The sequence below is a fragment of the Parasteatoda tepidariorum genome, chromosome 10 (genome assembly GCF_982258835.1).
Source record: "Parasteatoda tepidariorum strain Cologne lab strain chromosome 10, Ptep-v5.0, whole genome shotgun sequence".
NCBI lineage: Eukaryota > Metazoa > Arthropoda > Arachnida > Araneae > Theridiidae > Parasteatoda > Parasteatoda tepidariorum.
The window spans coordinates 31,993,348-32,019,207 of NC_141764.1; the positions used below are offsets into that span (position 1 = coordinate 31,993,348).

At 29.0% G+C, this 25,860-nt stretch overlaps 1 protein-coding gene across 7 annotated transcripts in view; it reads right to left on the reverse strand.

Moving 5' to 3' along the window:
- Window positions 1-25,860, reverse strand: part of LOC107455064 (apoptosis-stimulating of p53 protein 1) — a 470,765-nt gene that overhangs the window by 25,238 nt on the left and 419,667 nt on the right. For all 7 annotated transcript variants that reach the window (XM_043039313.3, XM_043039312.3, XM_043039311.3 and 4 more), the window contains one exon: window positions 2,185-2,470. In XM_043039313.3, the coding sequence (XP_042895247.2) occupies window positions 2,185-2,470 (286 nt within the window). The remainder of the gene's footprint in view (window positions 1-2,184; window positions 2,471-25,860) is intronic.

Consider the following 25,860-nt stretch of genomic DNA (forward strand, 5'->3'; position numbering starts at 1 on the left):
AAAAAACAAGAATTTGAAAAACGAAAAACGGGGGGAGCATGAAATACATTACAGTAATGTTATATTAGTGTGTGTATGTGTGCTCATGAGAATATGTGTATGTATATCTGTAATTGTAATTGTATCTGAATGTGTATGTGAAATATGTTTGTGTATATGCATGTGTATGTGCATGTATATGTGGATGTGCATGAGTAAAAAAATGTGTATATGTATGTGTATATGTACTGTTATGTATTTCATGCGCCCCACGTTTTTTGTTTTTCAAATTTTTATTTTTTAATTATTATTCTCCACAACAAAAACGTAGCTTTTAAAAATATTATTTTTTTATTTTGATTTTTTTTGTACTCACTTCCAAAATCTCAATTTTTTCACTCACTGTACACAAAACTTTTCAACTGACATGTGACACTAATTTGAAATAATCGAAACGACAACAAAAGACAATCGCGGAAATACTAATTTTTCTTTAATTTTAATTTTATTTTACTTCGTATGTCTTCTTTCTCTTCATTTTCATGTATTGTCATCCAATTCTGAACTATGTGCCAAATTTGAAGTCTGTAGCCAGTCGGGAAGTTAGCTTAAAATCGATTACAAAATTCCACCTAAACAGACATACACGAAGGCAAGTTAATATAAACGTGGTAAAATAGTAAAATTTTCAAGAGAAACCAAGAAATTCAAGACACTTCCCACAGAGGCTACTAGTAGAATATGGAATTTAATACGACATAACGTTGGAACGTTAAGAAAACGTAATAATAATTGGCTCTTAACAAATTATTTTCAACATGAAACTTCATAAAAATACATAATTGCACTAGAGACATTAATCAAATGACGAGACACAATTAATCTCACAATAATTTTTTAACGAAATTGGAAAGCAATGTTTTAAATTTTTAAGGCATTTATTCGTATGGTGACACTAGTTACACAATGAACATAATTACACAGCATAGAGACACAAATACAGTCTTAGTCCTCTGTGCTTGCTCACTGTAAGAAGAAATTGTACACTCACTTCTTGACTACATGGACCGTATGAAACTGTTCGCCTGTTTTATGTTCATTGAAAGTATGTAAGTCAGATGGTACAGATTTGAATTATGAAAGAGTTCATTGAAAATATGAACGTCATATGGTGCAGAATTGGAATAATTCACTGAAAACATGAACGTCATATGATATACTAGATTTAGACTAGAGTAGAGTTTATTGCAAATATAAAAGTCATATGCTGCAGATTTGAGTTATGGAAGAGTTTATTGAAAATATGAATGTCATATGATGCGGATTTGGACTAAAGAAAAGTTCATTGAAAGTATAAACCGTCATATGGTACAGATTTGAATTATGAAAAGAGTTCATTGAAAATATGAACGTCATATGGTGCAGAATTGGAATAGTTCACTGAAAACATGAACGCCATATGATATAGATTTAGACTAGAGCAGAGTTTATTGCAAATATAAAAGTCATATGCTGCAGATTTGAATTATGGAAGAGTTTATTGAAAATATGAATGTCATATGATGCAGATTTTTGGACTAAAGAAAAGCTCATAGAAAGTATGAACGTCATAGGGTGCAGATTCGGAGTATGGAAGAGGACAGTTTAGTCTCCTTCACATAATCGAAACACTATTTTTGGTGAAAAGTAATCATGTTAAGAAAACTTTGAAAAACTAAGAAACCATTACAGAATATATTTTTTACAAAAATATATAAAAAACAATAATGTCAAGGAGTGGTGCTCAGTAGCTTTAAATAGCACATATCAATGAGCACAACATTTTGCAACTGGATTTCACAATAAAATAAATGACAAAACAATTTCAGACAATAAAGTTCAGTTTTGTCACATAATCCCATAACTTCTAAAGCAGCGTGAATAAAGCACAGGTGAAAGTACAGTACCTATTTTTTGTACTTTCATTCGTGTTTTATTAACGTTGTTTTTTGCTGTAGTCTACAAAGCACAAATTATACCTTATCTTTTGTGGAACAATAACTTCTGGTCAACATTTTTACTCTGAGTAAAATTAACTTCTTTTAAAATAACTTATTTTTTCGTAAGTTATTTTGTAAAGAACACTTGACACTTGAAAGTAGCAGCAAAACTATTGATTTCGATATTTTAGTGTTGAATATGGGTAAATATAAAATATAAACGTACCTAGATTGGAATTATTTGATTTATGCTGTTCTACTTGTCCTCTAAGCGCCCTTAGTCGCCGAAGTTTCAACTCTTGCAATTCCACTTTCTCTCTCAAATACCGTAATCTGTCCCCTTCTTGGGCATGGGTATTCGGTCCCTGATGGTGTCGAGCTTCTTGTTGCTTCAGGAATTTCAAGCGTTGCTCTTTGGCGACTAATAGTTGCTGATGGGCTTCAATTTGGTGCTGCTGCCGGGCCGCCATCTGGCGCAGGTCCGCCAGACTCAGCTCATTGCTTTCCGGAAGCTAAAATAAAAAGAAATACTGATTAAAGAATTTGTTTTGAAAAGCTGTTAAAAATTAAAGAAAAAAAGCGAAGCAAAATTTAAGAAGAAAAATAAATAAATAAAAAAGGAAAATTAGATACTGTTGAGATGAGTATGTTATGATATGATGTAGATATTTCTAACTAAACTTTTAAATTAAGACGAGGTATTTATTAATCACCAATTTTAATACTAAAAAAAGAGCTTTTGATATTGCCCTATTTTGACAGGATTGATCCCTTTATTTCCTAGATGTTTCTTCAAGATTTGTCTGTTCACTGCAAAAAATCCCGGATCAAATTGCAGGAAAAAGTACCGGTGTGAGGATAACGATACTTTTTACCGAAACTTATTACGGAAGAAAAATCTGATATGCCATCATTTTTACAGTATCAATTACACTAAAACCAGTGACTCACTCTAATTAAATAAATATTGCAGTAAAAATTACGTTAAAAATGGATTTTACAGATGATGCACCCAAAGTGCCGGTACCGTAATTTTTTACTGCTCACGTAACAGCCAGCAATAATAATAAGAGTTTCTCATTCAACCCAAAAATATCCTAAGCACTTTTAAATGCAAATATCTTGCCATTCACTTTTAAAAGAACTATTTTTAAAAATAGAAAGGAAATGTACTACTCGCATGCTATTAATTTCAAATATTTGAAATTCAATTCGGAATATTAAGAACATATCATCTGTCAAAGTAATATCAGAAGACGATTTATTTCTTTAGTGGATAAAAACAAGAAACGGAAAACGTTCAATGCGTTAGTCCCTAGAGAAAATTGTTAGAACTAAGACCCGTTTGGATAAGAGCAATGGTCCAGAATGCGATTATTTATATTGTTCAAAATGCAATAAATATGCCATAAAATAAAATTCTACAGATGGGATAGTATTTCTACCCGAGCGTTCCAAAGAAATAAAATTGTATCAGGAAATAAGGCTTTTGCTTTTATTGTTATGCTATCAGTAGATCAAATGTTACATTATATTAATGTGAACGTAACGTGTTAGCTTAGGGTTGTTTACATATCTGCATAGATTATTTTTAAAATGGAGTTACAGCAATTGCTTAAAAATTTTAATAGAAAAAATACAAAATGTACAGAAAATAATTCATTTCGAACTAAAAGGACTATATAATGTATGTATTCTATGTGCCCGAACGTACACAAAATAATGATTTGATGTAAAATAAAGTAGGGAAGAAATTATTTGTATTGAAAAATTCAATTTAAAAGCGGAAAGCAGTAAAGTGGTAAGCCTCGCGTTTTCAAGAGGTAGAATTTTTTACATCCAATTTCTCTTTAGTATTATTTTTAGTTTTCGAAATTTCTACTATAGGGGAGAGTGGGGTCAATTGTAATATTTTTTACTTAACTATTTTTAACTAACAAAAAATTCAATATATTATTAGTATTTATTGGCAGTCGTGTAAAGTAGACTATCCTCTACTAGAAGAAAAATAAATACCTGATTTTAAATATTATTATATTAGTTATTAACAATTTTTGACAGTCGTGCACTTGTTACAATTGTCCCCACTTACGGGGTCAATTGTAACAGTTCATAAATTCAACTAAAACATAGTTAAATATACATATTATCATAGTTGTGATATAGTTTTTCATTGATCAAAATAGTAGTGATATTTTAGGAGTAAAAATAATAATGAGCAGAGACCTAAAGGGTTAAACTTTTAACTTTAAGGGGTTAAAAATTTTAATTTATGCTGTGAAAGGTGACAAATAAAGTAATGCACATGTAACATAATATAAATGTTATAGGAAACTATTGGTGGTTCTTAAAGCGTTAAGTAATGGTTTGTAAACATAAGATTATTTATTTTCAACTGTTACAATCGTCCCTTTACTTATTGTTACAATTGTCACCAAGACGCCATTTAAGCTTCATTTGTTAAAAACAATGCTAGTTATTTAGCAAAACTAATCTTTTTTTTAATTGAAATGTTAATTAAGGTGTCCACTTACATATTCGGTTACTAATTTTTATTTGTTTAAACAAAATTACTTTGTTACAATATAGTATTCTAATACCAAAAAAAGTACTTGCGTGGCGTTAAAATATCTTTTGTGATGTAACTCTTTCAAAAGTACATAAAAATGGTTGCCATCAGGGGTGTACATGTAGATTTGTTAAATACACCTTGTGCGCCACCTAGGAACCAAATCTAGAACCCGACAGTCGAAATTTTTGCTCTGTTACAATCGTACCCTGTTACAATTGACCCCACTCTCCCCTATAACGGCTACTACAGAGAAACTTGTCATTTTGTACATGGAAATCATGACTTTTTTATAACTTAAACAAAGCTTTTTGCTGTTTTGGCGACGTATGTTTGGCGAGAAGAAATCAGTATGTAATGGAATCCAATTTTCAAATTTTTTTCGGTTAAATGTTATTTTTTGTCAAAATAGGTTTACCTGGGCGAGGATCAGCCAATGATGAATACTTTTTTGCTTCGTTGGCAGTCAAAATTTCATGGAAAGAATTTAAAATGTAGCGATAGAAGAAGTTCAATGTAGAAGTAGACGATGTTCAAAGAATAAGTTGTAAAAAGGTTCCTTTTTAAAAAGACGGCTGCGCCATATAAGATAAAGTTGAATGACAAGGAATTTAATTAATATGCAATACAGTAAATAAGATAAGAGATATTTTATAAAAGCATTTAATGAAAAATAATAACAGCGAAATATATATTTTTGCGAAGCGTTCTATTTACATCTCTGAATGTTGCCACCTTTTTATATTAAAGTCAAACTATTCTCTGCTGTAATAAAATTAGACTTATGCGAACCTTACAAATTATCATTAAATTGTCTCAAAACCTTCAATTGTCTGTTTGCACCAAGATCAAAGGTATCATCTTCAGGCATCTTTAAAAATTTACAAAAAAGTTCTTTTTAAATTTATATTATTTGTATGGCAAAATTCTATCAAAGGGCTTGGAGAAATATTGAGAAAAACCACACTCTTTCGTAATGTGTTATTTTTCATCAACCTGTTCTTTAGTATTGTTTCAGCATAGTTATTTAATCTATACAAATTTCCGAAATTTCTACTAGATAACAGCACACTCCATCCACAGAAGCATCTTATTGACGTCATGGAATTCGGGATGCTTTTCATTCAAAACGTTTTCCTTTACTATAATTAATATTTTCTATTTGAAAATATTATCCCAAGCTTTTTAACTAAATGTATGACCACCAGTAACAAAAGCATCATACGTTAGCACTATCACTTCAATGCAACTACTTTAATCTTTTAACGTTAGAATTTATTCTTAATTCGGATATTTTCGTAGTTATACTTTCAGGGATTTTTAAAATAATGCAGTTGCTTGGGTTTTTCAGAATAAATTTAAGGACACAAATGTTTAAACTTTACTTACAATTACTACAAAGATAAACTTTTGTTTTAAAATTTCGCTTCACGTTTGGGCGAATGCGCTGTTGTAACCAAGTATATCTCTCTGTAGCATTCACCTCTATATGCAAATGCAATCACTTTTACAGCCGCAGGAACGAAAGTGTTACAACTGAAGCGATAAATATATTTCTGTAAGTAGCAACATTGTGATTCATCGCATGTTATCGCGCCAAAAAAAGAGAAAAAAATGCCAAAGGAAGGATTCCGGAGTTCAAAACGACCATGTGTCAAAAACTTCCAATGGCGAATAGTATCACAGACATCGTAAAAAATTAGGAAAAAAAAAATTGAAACTTTCAATTCTGATATTTTTGAAGCTATGGAATGGAAATGAGGTAAGATGGAAAAGAAACCGCCTTCTCCACTTAAAGGGCTTCGATGTTCGATAATGTTCGTTGCAGCCTTGGGGCAATAAGATGAGAGAATTTCCAAGGAAGGAAAGAAAATCTACTCCAACCACTTTAGATACTTATATTATATATCGTGGAAATACTGAGATTGCGGAAAGAAAGGTAATTTTTATCTAGAATAACCGTCGTTTTTTCTTATTATTATATTACTTTTTATCGATTTTTGGTTTAAGTTTTAGCTACTATTTTATTTGGTTTCGTTTCAATCATTATGTAATAATCTTGATAAAGCGGCAAGTATAATAAAATAAGATATAGTTTTCTGCTAAATCTTTAAAGAGTAAGAATACAAGTTGCGTAGCTCTTTTCGATGACGAATTTTAGTGCTAAAAAATCTTATGAATAAAACAAAATAGCGTGAATAAAACATAAAGGCACAGAAATTTATTTGTTGTTTTGCTTTATTCATACGTAGTCGTAGTACCAAGTATACCCTATACATCTTAGTACAAAGTATATCCTGTCCTCTTTGCATGTCATTTACTATTTTCATGGTTAAGGCATGGGAATTTATTTGTTGATTTGCTTTATTCATACATAGTCGTAGTACCAAGTATACCCTATCTTAGTACATAGTATTATATCCTCTTTACATGCTATCCTATCCCCTTTACATGTAAACCTATTCTCTCTACATGTTATCCTATCCTTTTTACTATTTTCATGGTAAAGGCACAGAAATTTATTTTTTGATTTGCTTTATTCATTCGAAGTCGTAGTTTCAAGAATACCCTATACATCTTAGTAACAAAGTATTTCCTCTCATCTTTGCAAGCTATTTACTATTTTCATGGTTAAGGGACGGGAATTTATTTGGTGATTTGGTTTATTCATTTTTTACAGCAATATTTATTTAATAGAGTGATTCAGGGAGGAGTTTACGGTGATTATAACTGTGAAATCACTGAATCACTCTAATTAAACGATAATTGTTACTGAAATTATTACTGTAATTATTACCGTAGTAATTACATACGGCAATCATTACTGTAAAAATTTATGGTATATCAAATTTCTTGTTTCGTAACATGTTCCGATAAAAATGAATTTTACGGTAAAAAGTGCCGGTACTTTAACTGTAGTTTACTTACAGTATGGTGTACAGTATGTAGTTTCCTTACAGTAAAAAAATCTTATAATTTATTATAAATAAAACAAAATAACGTGAATAAAACATAAAGACACAGAAATTTATTTGTTGTTTTGCATTATTCATACGTAGTCGTAGTACCAAGTATACCCTATCTTAGTAAATAGTATCATATCCTCTTTACATGCTATCCTATCCCCTTTACACGTAATCCTATCCTCTCTACATGTTATCCTATCCTTTTTACTATCTTCATGGTAAATGTACGGAAATTTATTTGCTGATTTGCTTTATTCATACGTATTCGTAGTGCCTATACATCTTAGTACAAAGTATATCCTCTCCTCTTTACATGTTATTTACTATTTTCATGGTAAAGGCAGGGGAATTTACTTTATTCGTTGTTTTGCTTTATTTCCTACGTAGTACAAAGTATATCCAATCCTTATTTGAATGCTATTTACTATTTTCATAGTAAATGCACAGAAATTTATTTGTTGCTTTGCTTTTATTTGTTGCTGAAGTACGAAATTTATTTGTTGCTGAAGTACGAAGTATTACCACATCGTACTTCAGGTTTACAGGAACTTGGTTACAGGAAACTATGGTTCAAATTGAACGGAAAACATGGTTTGATACAACAATTTATCAAGGTTGCAATAAATTTGTTTTGTATTACGGTTCAAGGCCCGGTTATTAATTCAAAATTTAAACTGTTCTTTTTGAGAGTGCAACCAACATGTAAATTGCATTTAAGAACTTGTTTTTAATAATGCTGGAAACAAGGAAACAGTTTTTTTTCCTACTGCTAATTTCCCTTCGTTTCTTACTCCTTAATTCTACCATAATTTTTATTGCACTTTAATTGTTCTTTCCAAACAGATCAATGCCTAGCCTCGTTCGTCCTATTGCAAGGAGAGAGGTAATCTAACCTAGTAAAATGCTACAGAAAGAAGTCGGCAGAAGAATTTTATTGCTCATTCTCAGAAGTCTTAAGTCAAGAAACAATAGATAATCGTAGTTCTTTTCTTTTTACTACCTCCCTTATCACTTTGTAAGATAACAAGAAAGAACAATGACAACTAATTCTTTTTTTCTCTATCTTTTACCTTTCGGAATATCATCCTAGAGATATTATCACCCATAAATGAAACTGGCACGAGAAGTTATATTCAATAAATCTACAAAATAAAGCTCTGGAATTCGCAGATGTTACGAAAGCGAGGTCTGTTATATAAAGATATAAGCCGATCATCAAAAAACTTTGCGATTATATGTCAACGTATTATGTACAAGGTGATTATAGAAAGCCAAAATATGAAATCTTGGCGAGCATTTTGCTCCAGAGAAAGGAATAAAATTTTGTATTATGTTATTATGAGGAATGTGCGTTAAAAACGTTTATCCAACTCTTACTGTTACAGTGCTATAGTTTTGAAATATTTAAATAACACCTCTTTTTCATCAAGAAGGGATAGAGCATATGAATTGAGATTTTAGCATGAAAAATGGCAGCACTAGGCAGTGATGAAGAAGAAAAGCTTTACATAAATTTTCGATACAAAGAAAGAAAATTCCAATATGTAACATTTAGTTCTCTTACTCTCAGTCTAGCGTCTGCTCCCTCCCCCCCCCCAAATTTAATTTGAGGGTCAAAAATCCAAACTCGTTGGAAAAAAATGGATGTTTATTCAGAGAAAAGTTTTTGTACCCGAACACAAATGAATTTGAATATTAGGTTAAGCATACATGCCATTAAAATCCGTTCAATAGGTTAGAAGTTATTCGGGTTTTTTTTTTTTTAATTTTACGTACTATAAAGAAAAATGGCTATTTTCTTTATTATTATTATAATTATTTTTTTTAATTTTTCTGATACAAAACGATATATCTGAAGAAAACAAAAAGAATAAAATTTTTTTACTCGTGAAACAATATTTCACTAGATATAATACTTTTTACAATACTTTAATTTAATAGACAGAGTACTATGTTAAAAATATTTAACCGAAGATAATGGAAGAATCTGACGAAGAAAGGAAATCATGTTTCAGTTTGACCCATTCCATTTTAGACCAAAGATAGAAATTTTATAAAATATGGTATTATTTTCATATAAATATGCTTAAATTACATTCATTAAGACACAAAAAAAGTTTCACGCATTAAAAATAATACTTTATTTTGGAAATAAAATGTTTCGTATAAAATTGTAAAAATTTCTGGATCAAATTACGGTAAAAAAGTATCGGCACTGCGGATGCCGGTAATTTCATACATTTAAATTATCTGTAAAAGTAATTACGAGTAGAAATTAAGTTTTTTTTATACATAGTTCCATACATAGTTAAAATAAAACAACTTTAACTGAAACTGCATTTTACGTATTTTATGAAAAATACTGATTCATTCTGATTAAGATTAACTGAGAATCAGTAAATATACTTTTCATACATGCCTTCCCAACTGCTTGATAAAACAAAAAAAGTACAAATTTTATTCAGTTTAAAAATCTCAGTTACAACGACAGTTAATAAGACAGTTCTAAAATAAAACCTCATTGTGATATTAATCAAATATTTTTAGAGCAACCAAGAATCTTTTCTAGAGTTATAGCAGCTTTTAAAATGATTTATATCCTATCTCCATCTTTTTTCATCAAGTTCAAAACAATAGATTCAGCTTTGTTTAAATTATCAAAGCATAAACACGCGTTAAAAAAAAAAGATAGCTCTAAGTGTTAGGTACTACAAACTTTCATTCATGAGACAATCTAAGTACTTTTTTAGAGAATGGTACTATCAAAAAGACGAGTGAACCATGTAAAGATAAATGACAAAAGTTCTTAAGATAAGGATAGTTTATTTAATCACTAATACTTCTTTTCTTGAAAGTAAAGAAGGGAGCTTAACTATCTACAGATCATACTTAAAATTTTAAAATTTTTGTTTAAAAAAAGTTAGTTTTGAAAAATTTCAACAAGAAAAGTGTTAGATTGATTCTTTATTTATTCGAGAAAGTTTTAGCAAGTAAGTTTTAACAATACATTTTTATCTCTGAAATATTACATCATAATAGAATATTAGTAGATTGATATTTTTGAACTATGTCTCTTGGTTTTAGGATAATTGATACCTGAATTTTAGGTTTTTTAATTTGAATTATGTCTTTTAATTAGTTTAAATAAAATAGGTTTCCAGACAGAATTTTTTGAAGTTAATTATTTAATTTTTTTTCGGCATTTAGTTTTAGTGTATTATGATAGAAAATATTGCTGAATGAATGAAACTTTTAATTACTACACATTTAGCAAAAAATATAAAAAACTGTAGAGCAAATTTAACCGAATAAATGGATTTTATGCCATGCTCTAAGGTATGATGATAAAATTAACGAATTTTGCACATTTATAACTTATTATGAAACCATATTTTATTGTTAATTTTAACAACATCATTATAAAAGCGCTATGAAAAAAATTAGGAGCTTTTTGATGTTCCCATACAGCCAAAAGCACTGTAAATTTTACCATATTCTGGAAGTTTTTAAGACGCTTTCTTTTCTCGGTAAATGAAAAACCTCAAATAAAATCCATTAAAAAAACTGACTCGTAATTAATTAAATAAAAATTCCGGATATATAATTCTTTATAAGTTAACATAAAGTAAATTTTTTTTCCACAATACCCTTAGCATGGATATACTACACACGAAAAGAGGTGACTATACTTTGAAATTAAATAAACACACAACAAAAAATCCTTCCAATAAGAGTTGATGGAGTTTCTCCTTACACAATACATTTCATAATCGAACGGCAGGGCAATAAAAAAAAAGGTATTTCCTATAGACTTGGAAATAATCAGAAACGAAATTCTTATTTCGGTATTCCAAATCACACAAAGAAATCAACGCTATTTCTCTTTTAACTATAATTTTCATTCTGAGAAAATTCTCGGATAGCACCATTCATAAATCGTACCACGCTATTCCAAACTTCACGCTTCGTCAATGTGATTCCAGAGTTTTAGAAAAGGGGAAGATTTGATTGTGTGGATAGCAAGCAAGATAGGAAATAGAAAACGGTTTAAAGTAAAACAAAATTTAAACGATAGAAGAAAGCAATCGAATAGGAAACATAATCTCGAAGCAGTTTTAGTATGTCGATGCAAAATAAAGTAATTTTTCATACACCAAAATATTATATATATATATATATATATATATATATATATATATATATATATATATATATATATATATATAAGCACAAATAATAATATAAAAATTAATATAAAGAGAAACTAAAAATGGGAAAACCAATAGTCGTTATCAAGACACATCTATTGGTATAAATAAATGCGATATTTCTGAAGAAAGAATAATTATCCTAAGGTAATACATATATATATATATATATATATATATATATATATATATATATATATATATATATATATATATATATATATATATATATATATATATATATATATATATATATATATATATAAGCACAAATAATAATATAAAAATTAATGAAAAGAGAGGAAGAAAATTATTAAAATAAAATAACATAAAAAAATTTAATAAAAATTCGGGATATAATCGTGTGATCTGATGAAGATATATCTTTTATTTTCCCGAATTTTTATTAAATAATTTTTATATACATTTTTTTATTTTAATAATTTTCTCCTTCTCTTTTCATTATTTTGTAATTTTTCCATGTTTTCTCTGTATTTTGGATTTTTTTTAAAACTTCTTTTGATTCATTTTTATGATTCGTCTAGAATCATAAAAAGAGTTCAAAACAAACGATATTTCAATTTTCGAAATTATTACACAAATTAAATAAACAAGAATAAGTATTGTCTTCAATGGGCTCAAAAATTATGGAAATTTATTCGTTGAATTATGATTACTCATTGAAATATGAAATCATTAAAAATTAATTTAAAAGGCAAGAATGATTTCCTGGATAAATTTATCTACATTGACTTCAAGAGAAAATATCCAATATTGCACGGAGAAAAAAATTTTGTCAAAATTACCAAACTGTATTGTAAAAACAATTTTGGCTAAATAAAAAAATTCTGGTACTAAAACCAAAATATAAGGTATTTGAATCATTCATATGGTAACGGTTAACCGGAAATACTGGTTATTAAAATTATTCTTATTACCATAAACTCAGTTAAATGCAAAACTGAAAAATAAATTTAGCCTAACAATTGGTTTTATGTCATTTTCTAAAGTATCACGATAAAATAACCAAATTTTATCACATTTACCATATTTTAACACCTATTATAAAATAATATTTTATTGTTAATTCCGTGCTTTTTTGTGTTTCCATAGAACCAGAAACACGGTAAGCTTTACCATATTCTGATAGTTTTGACCATATTTTTTCTCATTGAGAATTCGTGTTTAATTATTCGAAATGAAACAAGTAAAAAAATTGCAATTCTACAAAAAAAAAATTTTCTTTATTTTAATTGGAAAAATCCCGAGTTAAAAGATTTTTTAGTAGATTCTTATGCTTTAAAATATTTATTTAATGCTAAAATAGTATTTTTATTTAGTTATTTTTACTTTTTTTAAGTCATAAGCAAATAAATAAAAAATCAAACTAAAGTTTCCTCCAGCAATTATCAAGCTAATTTTTTAGTTACAAGATATTTGTTTTTGAATATAAAATATAATTCCGTCTGATGAGTTAAATTTTTCATATTTCACTCACTTGGGAATAACTCTATTGTTGAATCAAAATTTTTTCTATTAAATTACCCTATTAAAATCTATACCAATGGAGCACTAAAACTAATAAAAAACTACTTAGCAAAAATATTTGTTTAAGAGGGAAAAATAGCAAGCGATAAAACACTTTTCTAAAAAACTCTAAAAACTAAGTCATCAAAATAAAAATGTATGGTATAACTTTTGAGATAAATGGGTCAACCAAATATGTTTTCTAGTTGCTACTTCAGTAAAATAATTTTTTCAACACAAAATAATATGAAAAAAAAAAATATTTTATATGTATAATATAAACAAAAATTGTAAACCTTCTTTAATCATAACAAAAGAAGTTTTTCTTTTTTTATTACAGCATCTCTAAAAACATTGATTTTATAAATGATAATACGCATATTTTACAAAAAAATCCTTTTTAAAGGATGAAACCATTTTTATTGTCCTATAACAAGTAACGTTAAAAATAATTATAAATGCATTGAAGTTTAAGTTTCTTAATTTCTTTCAGCGATACTTCAATTTTTATTTTCAGGATCATCATTATTTTTTTTGAAAAACTGGAACTGATCATTAAATGGGATATTAAGAATAATGTTAAAGAGCCTCATTTCTTAATAAGCACTTATTAGAAATATTTTATTAAGTAGATGAGACAAAATTATAACGAGGGATTTAGATAGTTAATTAAAAATAGAGGCATTAATTTTTACTTTAGAGGGGATTTAACATAAGTTTTTTTCCTTAACAGTTCATAATGTGTTCATTTTATGTTAGACATTATTAAAAGTGATCAGTTTTATTTTTAAACTTAATACAATAACCATATCACTTTTAATAGTCATTAATATTTATAGCTTTTACAAATTCATGTACAAAGAAATTCAGGGCCTCTACTTTCTTTTAATTTGAAAACTTAATTTTAGAAATTATAAAAGTTAATCTGTCCAATATCCATGAAAGTATTGAAGTAATTAAAATCAATGCAAAAATTTATATCAGAATTATATATTATTATTGATATATTGATAATTATGCTAACATTAGTAAAACATTATTTTGCTACAGTAAAAGTAACTAAGTTTTTTAATTATGTTGCTATTACTTATGCCACTTGCCAATACCAGCCAGCCTGCTTGAAATCAAACGAATTTTTAAGGTAGAGGGTGCATTTCTGGTTTTTAAGTGGCTCCAAGATTTATGGCCAAGAATACAACTTCAGTCACACACATGTCACAACCCGTTTTACAGGGAGTACCTAATCATACTTCATTAATTCATCCACAGAATGTAATTTTGACTTGAACCGGAGATCTCCCATCCTGTAGAGGCATTGATTTGTTATGGGAACTTAGAGGACTTTGTAACCCCAATAGATTTAAAGTGCACCAGTCACCCTTTAATACAAGGGGATTCTTCGGAGGGATTCGAACTCCCGTTCTCACGAATACTAGTCCAACATCTCACCAACCAAGCTATCCCAACCCTTTTAATTATAATTCAATGAAGTACGAAAATATTGCTCAAAAAAGAACTAGGCTTTACAACTATATCGTGATATTAAATATCGATATTTTTCAAACATGCTGCTCTGTCAAAAACGTTGCGTCCTGCTCTCTCAAAAGCCCATTACCCAATGAAGAGCCTAGTTCCTAGGTCCAGTTAAATTTATTTTTAATGGTTTTGAAATTATGCAAGTTGTAAATGGTTACAAAGCAGTATAGTTTTGTATTCATGGCTTTATAACCATATCAGTTGTAAACGGTTTCGAAACCTTAAGGTAAGATTACGGTTAATCTGATGGACAGGCTACTGCTGGTTATTTTATCGCAATTTTAGAATGAAAATTCTAATACTGTACGAACTCTGGTGCATATGGTAAAATATCGATATTTCTTCGGAGATATTAAAAAGCCATTATCATCCAGAACTACTTGAAATTGCTGGAAAAATTCAAAACTGCTGTTCCATATTGCACCAAATCACTAAACAATCAATCACATCACTGATAAAATATTGACTGGTTCATCCATCACCAGTATATAAATAAAATACTCGCTGGAAATGTTAATTCGGAAAGGGTAACACACAAAATAAATGAGATAATATCGAAAATAAAAATATAAATAAAAATGTATTCTAGTTTAGAACAATGCAGCAGAAAACAAACTAAGAACTAGATGGAAGAAGTCAAAGTCCCTGTGTTCTCAGTTCGATGATCAATAACCCCGTGAAGCCCCACCTGGTTTCTTTAAAAGTTACAACATCGGTAATTTGATTCATAAAGTTGCTCGTGCGAATCTCTATATGAAGGAGTAGAATAAAATAACAAAACAACTAAATAATAATACGTGGAAAAAAAAAACGAGATTAAATAAATGGATGTTTGGCGCGTTAAAATTCGCCACACGAGCTCCTTTTACTCTAATACGAGGCAATGGAATTGCTTTTAAATTAGTCTACAGAAATGAATAAAACATTAAGAGTAAAATGTTTCGTTTTTTTTTTTTTTATAGTGTTTTCAGTTAGAAGTCACTTTATTCAAGTTCCACTAAAAACGATGATTCAGTTAGATAATTTCAACAAGGAAATAAAAGAAAAACGAAAAGAAATTTTTTAAAATGCTTTATAAAAAATTTAGCCAATGGAATGTATTGAATATTAGCAACGAGTTTCAGCCCAATTTGGATGAACGGGTACTTTTGGACCCACACGTCTTTAAGCCCCCCACCCCTATTTGAATCCGCCCAACACCTTAGCTTAGAGCAGTCTCCTCTATCTTTTTATCGTAGCGAACCGGTCAACATTTGATCATTTTACCGCAGCTCATTGAGAAGAATAGAAACATTGACAGTTTATATTTTAGATTGTTTTGATTTAATAATTTTAACTAAATTGTATTTAAAAAAAAAAATACTTTCAAAATGAAATACAATTACATGCGAGGTATTGATGCGGCTTTAGGTGATGAATAACCCGAGAATAATACACAGTAAATAAAATGGAAATTATTTGATGTTCCTTAGGCGGGTCAGTACTATTTGACCCACGGACTGGTATTGGTTCCTGGCCTGGGGGTTGGCGACCACTTCCTTAAAGTATAGAAAAAAAATGTAAAAAAAAACATTTATTAGGGTAAATTTACTTTTCAGTTACGTATTTTTTACTAAATGTGAAATAGTAAGAACTGTAATTTCGAAAACCAGAATTTCTGGCAAACCGTTACCATATGAACAAAAAAAAAATAATAAAATGAATGGTTGAAATAACGAATATTTTCGTTTTATTAACCAGAATTATGTTTTTTTATTTTTTTTCTTATCAGATACGTCATTACCATACAGCATGTAATTTTACAAGAATCTCTTTCTCAGTGCGATTCTGAACAAATTTAAATAATTCAAATGATTTCGGTGGAAAAAAAAAGAATTTTATGATCCTTTTTTGAAAATAATACTGCGTTTAATAAAATTTCAAATCACTAAAAATCAAAAAAAAAAATAATATATAAATATATATAATTATTAACGCTTAAGGAGGCTTTTCAAAAATAATTTTGATCAAACATTTTTGAAAGTATAATTGATTTCAAACAATTTTTAACCGATAACTTTCAATTTTATTTATTTACTTAGCATAAAAAATTCACCTTCTTCAAAACGTCTTTAAACAGAATATAGATAAGTATAAAAATAAACTCTAACTTTTCAAAAAGTTCGAAGTAATAAGATTCAAAATTAATCCAGTTATAGAAATATATATATATAAAAAAATAAACAAATGAATAAAAATAAACACAGCACAAGAAAAACGTAAGTAAAGAAATATAAGTAAAAAAAAAAAAAAAATTCTAAATAAGCTTTCATACCAACATCTGCAGAAGATTTATATCGACATTACTTATTCAAAATAACATTTAAATAAATTAAAAATAGATTGCAATATTTTTCGGAAACAACGTAATGAATAAATATTGCAATATAAATCAACGAAGCAAATATCAATGCTCTCTTTCTAAACAAACTAAAAACTTGGATAAAATGAGAGGGATTCTAAAATTTTCCAAGCATAAAATTTAACTTTTGACTCTCTCTAGTTAATATGTATTCAATATTAAATTTCAGCTCCAACGAATATGAATTTTATGGAAATCTTATTTCTCTCCTTTGCATAATGCATGTGGAAAAATTATTTTAATATTTCACTCCAGATTTGAGTATTCTAAAGATAAAGTATCTGGGGAGGTTGTTGATTTTATATCTCATTATTTCTGAGATCTCTAGTAACATTGAATTAATTAGTTATCAAAAACAAGCGTTTCTAGCTACGAATATTGCAAGTCAAAATATTTATGAAGCATAACAATTTTATGGCTGATAAATATTTCGACTCGCGATATTCAAAGATTCAAAATAATTTTTGATATCAATTTTAAGGAATTGTATGATTAATAAAATCGAACTAGCGAAAAAGGCATAATTTTCTCAGTTAATTTTAACAACGCATAATAAATGAATACGTATATATATATTGAATTATTTCATAGCTGTCAACGAAAAGGGATAAATCCGCTCGATTTTAAAAAACAATATAAATTTTATGCTAACTGTACACGGTGCGCTTTAACTAAAATTAAATAAAATGCTCTTACACCTAGAAAATTAGAAGAGATTCTGAATTTACAATGTTCTTAGATAATAAAAATCTAAAAATTAAAATAATCTGTGGAGAGATTTTAAAAAAAATCCACTTTGAAAATTTTTGCTCACGAAGTACGATATTTCAAAAATGTTAGCATCATTTTATACTTATAAATAGAAAAAAAATTAACATATTTAAATTAAATATTCATAATAACCGTTTATATTAAATTTTATAATTATTAGAATTTTTTTAATTGTTAATTATAGTCGATGAACCACTATTTAAAAAAAAAAAATAAATAAAAACTTAAATCGACTTTTGCGACGCAAGCTCTGTGACTTTAAAAATGGCAGCTTCCATTCGTGTGTGTACACGGCGTAGAAAAGCAATTGAACCAGGATAAAAAACAAAACTTAATATCACAGCTCATTCTGTTGACGATTATTTTTATTTTAAGGAATTTCATTTCGTTTGTATAAAATGCGATAAAGTATCGGATGCTCCGGCGCTTGGAGTTAACTGCAAAGATGTTCCTGCTTTTGTTCAGTATGTGAAAAATAAACGAGATGTACTGGATGTTCACTTAAAAATGGGTATTGATGGAGGAGGTGGATTTTTAAAAATATGTCTTTCTGTACAATCAAAGTAGTTGGACATCGAGTGCAGCGGTCAGCGTGCTAAGCATGATGAGGGGATAGCTGCAAGGAAATTTAAGGATTCTGGAGTTAAACGACTATTCATTCTAGCAGCCATTCCGAATGCACAAGAAAATTAGAAGAATGTAGATCAACTCATTTTAACGAATATAAGCCCTTTCCAAGGCACAATTGCAACCGATTTGAAGTTAGCGAATATCTTAGCAGGTATAATGTCGCACAGCAACGCATACCCATGTACTTATTGCTATGCCAAGAAAGATGAGCTAAGCAGCTGTGACGAATTGAGATGCCCCGAAAATGTTTCATCGTATTATACAAGTTGGCTGACTGAAGGAAAAAGGTTCAAAAAACAAAGCGAAAGATTATTTCATTTGCATTCATCCTCCGCTAATTGCAACTGTTGGAGACAAAGCATTCCTAGATATTATTCCACCTCCAGAATTACACCTTAAGCTTGGTATTGTTAACACTGTTTTCACGCATATGTTGAAAGAGTGTGAAAATGAATCGCTGATCTAGGTAAAAGCTTGTCACGTTCAGCGCGAAATCAGGCGAGGATGTTCTGGGTTTAAAGGAAATGCACGCAAAACACTTTTGGATTAAGAAGAACTTCTGCACCAGTTTAAAAATCTAGTAATACTGAAGTACGTTAAAGTATTTAACGACTTAAAAAAAGTGGTTTCTGCATGCTTCGGAAATAATCTTGACCAAAATTACAAAGCATGTATGGAAGCTTTCAAAAAGAGCTGCATGGACTTAGGTGTCAGCGTTACACCAAAGGTTCATGCAGTTTTTTTTCTCATGAACAGTTCTGTGAAAAAAACGGTGTAGGATTAGTATTTTTTGGGAGCAGGCGATGGAGTCCGTACATTTTGATTTCTTAAAGTCTCCCTGGGAAATTAATAAGGTTACTGCAAATCACTCGAATTATTCTAGGCACCTTTCGAGCGCTGTTTGTAGATATAATGCTTCACATGTTTAAATTGATGTAATTATAATTCAATTTTGTTACATTTTCATATTTTATCAGCAGTAAAATGTTTAAATAATAAAAGTTTAATGAAATTACAACTGAAAAATCATTATTACATCATTTGTTTTCCTTTCTATTGATATAGAACAATGTCAGATTTTCCAAAATATCATACTTCGTGCGCAAAAATGTTCAAAGTGGATTTTTTTAAAAATCTCTCCACAGATTATTTTGATTTTTTGATTTTTATTATCTGTTAACATTGTAAATTCAGAATCTCTTCTAATTTTCAAGGTGTAAGAGAATTTTATTTAACTTTGGTTAAGGCGCACCGTGTGTAGAGCAATATAAAAAATTATTTAAACAAAAGAAATTTTAAGAATTTTATAAAATACAAGAATTATATTACAGTATTAACTAATAATTTAATTTGAATTTCATGTTTGTTTTTTTTTAGCTCTGAGTAACATAAATATACGAGTTTCAACTTATATTTTAGATTTCTGTGTTTTTATTTAGTTTCAGATACATTTAAATTTATGACTTTGAATAGTCGTGAATTTTTATTTTTTTATATTGAAAGCAGTTCAGAGTAAAAAAAGAAATTAGAATCTCAGAAGGTTCCGATACCAGCATTGGCTGGTCAATTACGAATTATGCTCTCGGCTCGCAACGACCACAGTGCTGACAAAAAATATTCTCATTTGTTGACAGATATCATGGGTTCGAATCCCATTGCCGTCGGGCTAATAGTGTGATGTTTACGTGGTTTTCTTCTCTATGGAAGGAAAGCAAATATGGGCAAATGAAATGGAGGGGGAGCAAATTCGAGTTAGTCCTATAAAAAGTTCTCCACGAAGACTAGTTTGTCCCAATGCTTTATCAATGAGTTCCTTTGTCTTTTGGATTAGGTAAACAACAGGTAAATGATTATGCTTAAGGTAAAGCAGTAGACAATTCATGTACACAACAGTGTTTATAAAAAAGGGGTTTTTTTCTAAAAGTAAATTAAACATGTTAAAATGCAAAACAATAGACATAGAAAAAAAATTCTGGTGAAAAAAAACTCCACAATTCAGGCAATAAAACCAAAATATAAGGTATTTAAACTACTCATAAGGTAACGGTTTACCAGAAATCCTGGTTTTCAAAATTAGTTCCTTTCTTATTACCATACATTCAGAAAAAATACAAAACTGAAAAGTAAATTTAATCATTTTTCCGCCATTCTCTAAAGTAACAAGAAAAAATTAGTAAATTTATATGGTAACGGTTTACTGGAAATCCTGGTTTTTAAAATTAGTTCCTATAAATTATATAAAGTATAAATGCTATAGAATATATAAAATTAGTTCCTATATATTTAGAAAATATACAAAACTGAAAAGTAAATTTAACCAACTAAATAGTTTTTACGCCACTCTATAAAGTAACAAGATAAAATTAGCAAATTCATATGGTAACCGTTTACAGGAAATCCTGGTTTTCAAAATTAGTTCTTATCCTTAGTTCCTATAAATTATATAAAATATAAATACTATAATGTATAAAATTAATTCCTACACATTTAGAAAAAATACAAAACTGAAAAGTAAACTTAACCAACTAAATGGTTTTTCCGCCATTCTCTAAAGTAACAAGATAAAATTAACAAATTCATATGGTAACGGTTTACCAGAAATCCTGGTTTTCAAAAATAGTTCCTATAAATTATATAAAATATATATAAAATATAAATACTATAGAATACATAAAATTAGTTCCTATACATTTAGAAAAAACACAAAACTGAAAAGTAAATTTAACCAACTAAATGGTCTTAATGTCATTCTTTAAAAGTAACAAGATAAAATTAGAAAATTGTATCCATTTACCAATGTGACATATACTAAATATTTTATCGATAATTTTACCAAAATCATTACCAAAGAGCTTCGGTAAGAAATACGGTAAGCCAGAAACATGGTAAACTTTACCAAATTCAGGTAGTTTGACTATACAAATAATCAAATTATTTCGCGGAGTGTTCATATATTGAACCTAAGCCTTTATGACAGTGTTTCCCAAAGTGTGGTACGTGTACCCCTAGGGGTACAGGAACAGTTTAGCAGGGGTACGCGTTCTTATGCGAAATATCTTACCAACGAAAATTTCAAAAAATTTTATTTAAAAACAAAGCTAGCCATGAAAATTTACGATTACGAATTTTTCTATTGGCTATTTTTTGCAGAGTTAACAGTTTATAATTAGTGGTGTCAACAGCCAGTTGTGAGTTTTAACTTTTGTGCAGTTTTTTTAAAGTAAAAAATACATTCATTTTTAAATTAGTGGTACACAGCGTTACGAAAAATTTAGAAAGGGTACAAAAAAGTCATAAGTTTGGGAAACACTGCTTAATGATAATAAAAAGCGTATTTTTTTAATAACATAAATATCGCAAAACAGTGTATAAGCTATAAAATCAACTAAAATTTGATTTAATTTAATTATTAGGGATAATTAAATAAAAGGAAAAGAATTGCCAGAACATCACATCAAATTGTATTTGGAAACACTTTATTCTATCAACAGCACAAAAAAGAGCGTTTGTCTCAAAACAGACTGCAGTAAACATAAAAAGAATAAAAGCAGGAGCTATATTTCTTCCATTAATGCTTTTATTTTACCTCCTCACGTAGACATAAAATAAACTATATATCAACATAAAACTGACAACATCCACGATTCAAATATCCAAGAAACGTTTATTCTTTTTTCTTTTCCCGAAATAGGGAAGAAAAGAACGACGAGGTCTCGGTCACCGAACGATAGTTGGATTTAACCTGATCCTTAGATAGACTAATATTTTTCCAAAAGGGTTTTTCGTCAAACCCTTAGAGATGCTATTTTTCTCGTCAAAGTCAAAACATATCTCCAAGCGAACAGGCATGAAATAATTCATCAGATGTAATAATTTATCTTTATAGGTTGAAGAATTGTTTTGGAATAACGCCATCTAATAATAAGAACTGGCTCTGGGAAAAATATCAATTGAGAGGAGTTATGAAAAGCTTGAATGTAGCCATTTTGTGGAAAATATACTAAGTCTATTATGCGGAAAAAATTTATTGCTTTTGAGACCGGGTGTATTGAGTAGAAAATTGCATTTCTATTTCTCTCTTCTATTCTTGTTTAGTTTATGTTGGTGCAGGTAATTATAAATGTGCATTCATATATGTTTTTTGTACTAATGATTTTAAATGATCATCATTATAAATGTGTATTCATATATATATTTTTTGTACTGATGATCATCATTATAAATGCGTATTTATATATGTTTTTTTGTACTGATAATCATCATTATAAATGAGTATTCATATAGGTTTTTGTACTGATGATCATCATTATAAATGCATATTCATATATGTTTTTTGTACTGATGAACATCTTCATAAATACGTATTCATATAGGTTTTTTGTACTGATGATCATCATTACAAATGCGTATTCATATAGGTTTTTGCACTGATGATCATCATTATAAATGCATATTCATATATGTTTTTTGTACTGATGAACATCTTCATAAATACGCATTCATATAGGTTTTTTGTACTGACGAACATCTTCATAAATGCGTATTCATATATGTTTTTTGTACTGACGAACATCTTCATAAATGCGTATTCATATATGTTTTTTGTACTGATGAACATCTTCATAAATGCGTATTCATATAGGTTTTTTGCTGATAATCATCATTATAAATGCGTATTCATATAGGTTTTTTGTACTGATGATCATCATTATAAATGCGTATTCATATATTTTTTTTGTACTGATGAACATCTTCATAAATGCGTATTCATATAGGTTTTTCGTACTGATGATCATCATTATAAATGAGTATTCATAAAAGTGTTTTATACTGATGAGAAGTGATAAACCAAAGATTTTTCATGATCTATTCATTAAATTATTTATTTACTTATTTTTGCTTTAAGGATTTATTCGTAAACAAAAGGACTGAGGGGATACCAAGAGTGTAATCATGCATTTTGGTTCAAATTGAAACATTTAAAAGCAACAGATTAAATATTTTTATATGTTTTTTTAATAAATTTTTTTTCCATATTTCACATCAAAATAAGTGCAAATCTAACGATTATTGTTGTTATGCTCAGAAATATCAATTAAAAAAACCATTAAAGTTAAAAATTAAATTTGAAATAAGATCGAAAACATGTAATTAATGTAATTTTTCAACAAGTATGTTTTAGAGAATTTACGCTTCATGGATTACAATCAATTACGATTTCAGTTCCATAGTTAACACTAGATTTAATATTTTGTACCATTTTTATATTTGCTGTTTATCTACATAGGATTAGTATTGTTGTTTATCTACATGGGATAAGTATCGCACTGTGAAAAATTCCGGATCAAATTCCGGTATAAATTACCGATTCTTTGGGTGCAACATAAGTAAAATCCATTTTAGCGTAGATTTCTTTACCACGAAATCTATTTTTAAAGCAAAATATTATACCGTATTTTTTACAGTAATATTTAATTAATTAGAGTGATTCAGAGATTTACGATAATTATTACTGTAAAAATTGCGGCATATCAGATTTTTTGTTCAGCAACATGTTCTGGTAAAAAATGGATTTTACGGTAAAAACTCTGAGCGTCGGTACTTTTTATCGCAATTTCATTCGAAATTTTTTTGCAGTGTATTCTATGGAAAATAGATAGGAAATAAAGGGGTCAAAATAAGGCAGGTTCGAATTCTAAAGAATTTTTTTTTTGGCATTAAACTTACTTAATGTATTAAATACGTCGTCTTAATTAGGCAGTTAACAATAACTGCATCATATAATGATATACCGACACCTTCAATACCGGCACTTTTTACTGTAATTTGATCCGGAATATTCTACAATGTAGAATATGCTTGTATAATATAGCACGGCATGTGACAGAGGGGTTGCGGGTAAGGTGAAGTGTGGCAGAGGAGTGGAAGGGGACAGAAATATTTGAATAAAATTCATTACTATGAAAGGCCCTCATTATAAGAGTTTATAATATAGACCAATTTATCTATATTATAGCTTAATATAGACTATTTGTCTGTTCGTAGTTGAGCAGCCGACCCAATTCCTTTGGGTTTACTACTACTAATGTTCAACTCCGTAACCTTGTAATTTTGAACCCAATCCAGAAGACAAGGGAACTCCTGGATCGAGTATTGGAAGAAATTTGCCTTCGTTGAGGACTTTTTGATCGAACTAACCCGCATCTGCGTTACATGGATAGGACGACCACGAGAACCTTACACGGTAGCCTGACGGCAAGGGGACTCTAACCCACGATCCGTCTACCACTGAGGATATTTCACGTCAGCACTGTGGTAATTCGTATTGACTAGGATTCGAACCCGCGCTCTATCCCCTGAGCCATCACGGCTCAATATAGACTATTTAATGCTAGTCAATTTAAAACTTTACCAAACGCTGTAGTTTTGGAAGTTCAAGACTGTTGTAAAAAAGTATTTGTACTTCAATACTCGCCAATGTAAAACTTGTACCAAAGAAGATTTCTTTTATGCCAATTACATATCGATCACTTAAACCAATACCGATGAAAAAAATACTTTCTAGAATGATATCGAAAAAAAAGGAAGGTCAGTCGCATTGAGATTTTCAAGGACGTGAGAAAGACATAAAAGAAAAAAAAGGCATGGGAGTCTTGAGAAGCTGATTTTAATGAGTATCTTATCCCACAATGGAACAACTCCTCAATTTATCTGACACGTAACAATATTTTTTCTTCGTAAGAGAATATTATGTATCTAAAAGTATCGAACAATACTTCATTAACTATTCGAATTCCTTTTCATACTTTCCCTACTGATTAGTAAGTATTCATGTAAGATGAATGATTACTTTTTTTTATATGACAAATATCATTCTTGGCTTTTAAGCATGAGAAAGTGAATCAAACATAACACGTGCAGCTCATTATTTGTATTGTACTATACTAGAGAGCCGTCATTCAAATTTAAATCTCTGATCTTGTTAAATAAGGTCTGTCTGGTTACCACTTCAAAACTGGGGTTTATCAATTCCTTAATGATATGGTTTTTCTGGTGATAAAAGTTGGATAATTCAGTTTTCGATATCGAAAATAATTTTAGACTGCAACCATTAGTTTTAAGAGGAAGCGAAAAGAAAATTAGATTAATTGATAGGTTAATTAGATTAATTAATTAGATTAATTATAGCATATTATAGCAATGACAAGGATATCATTTTCTGTGTAGTGCGGGAGTTAAAATTATAAACGATATAACATAGCTATTTTTCCCCTCCAATTAACGTTGATAAACC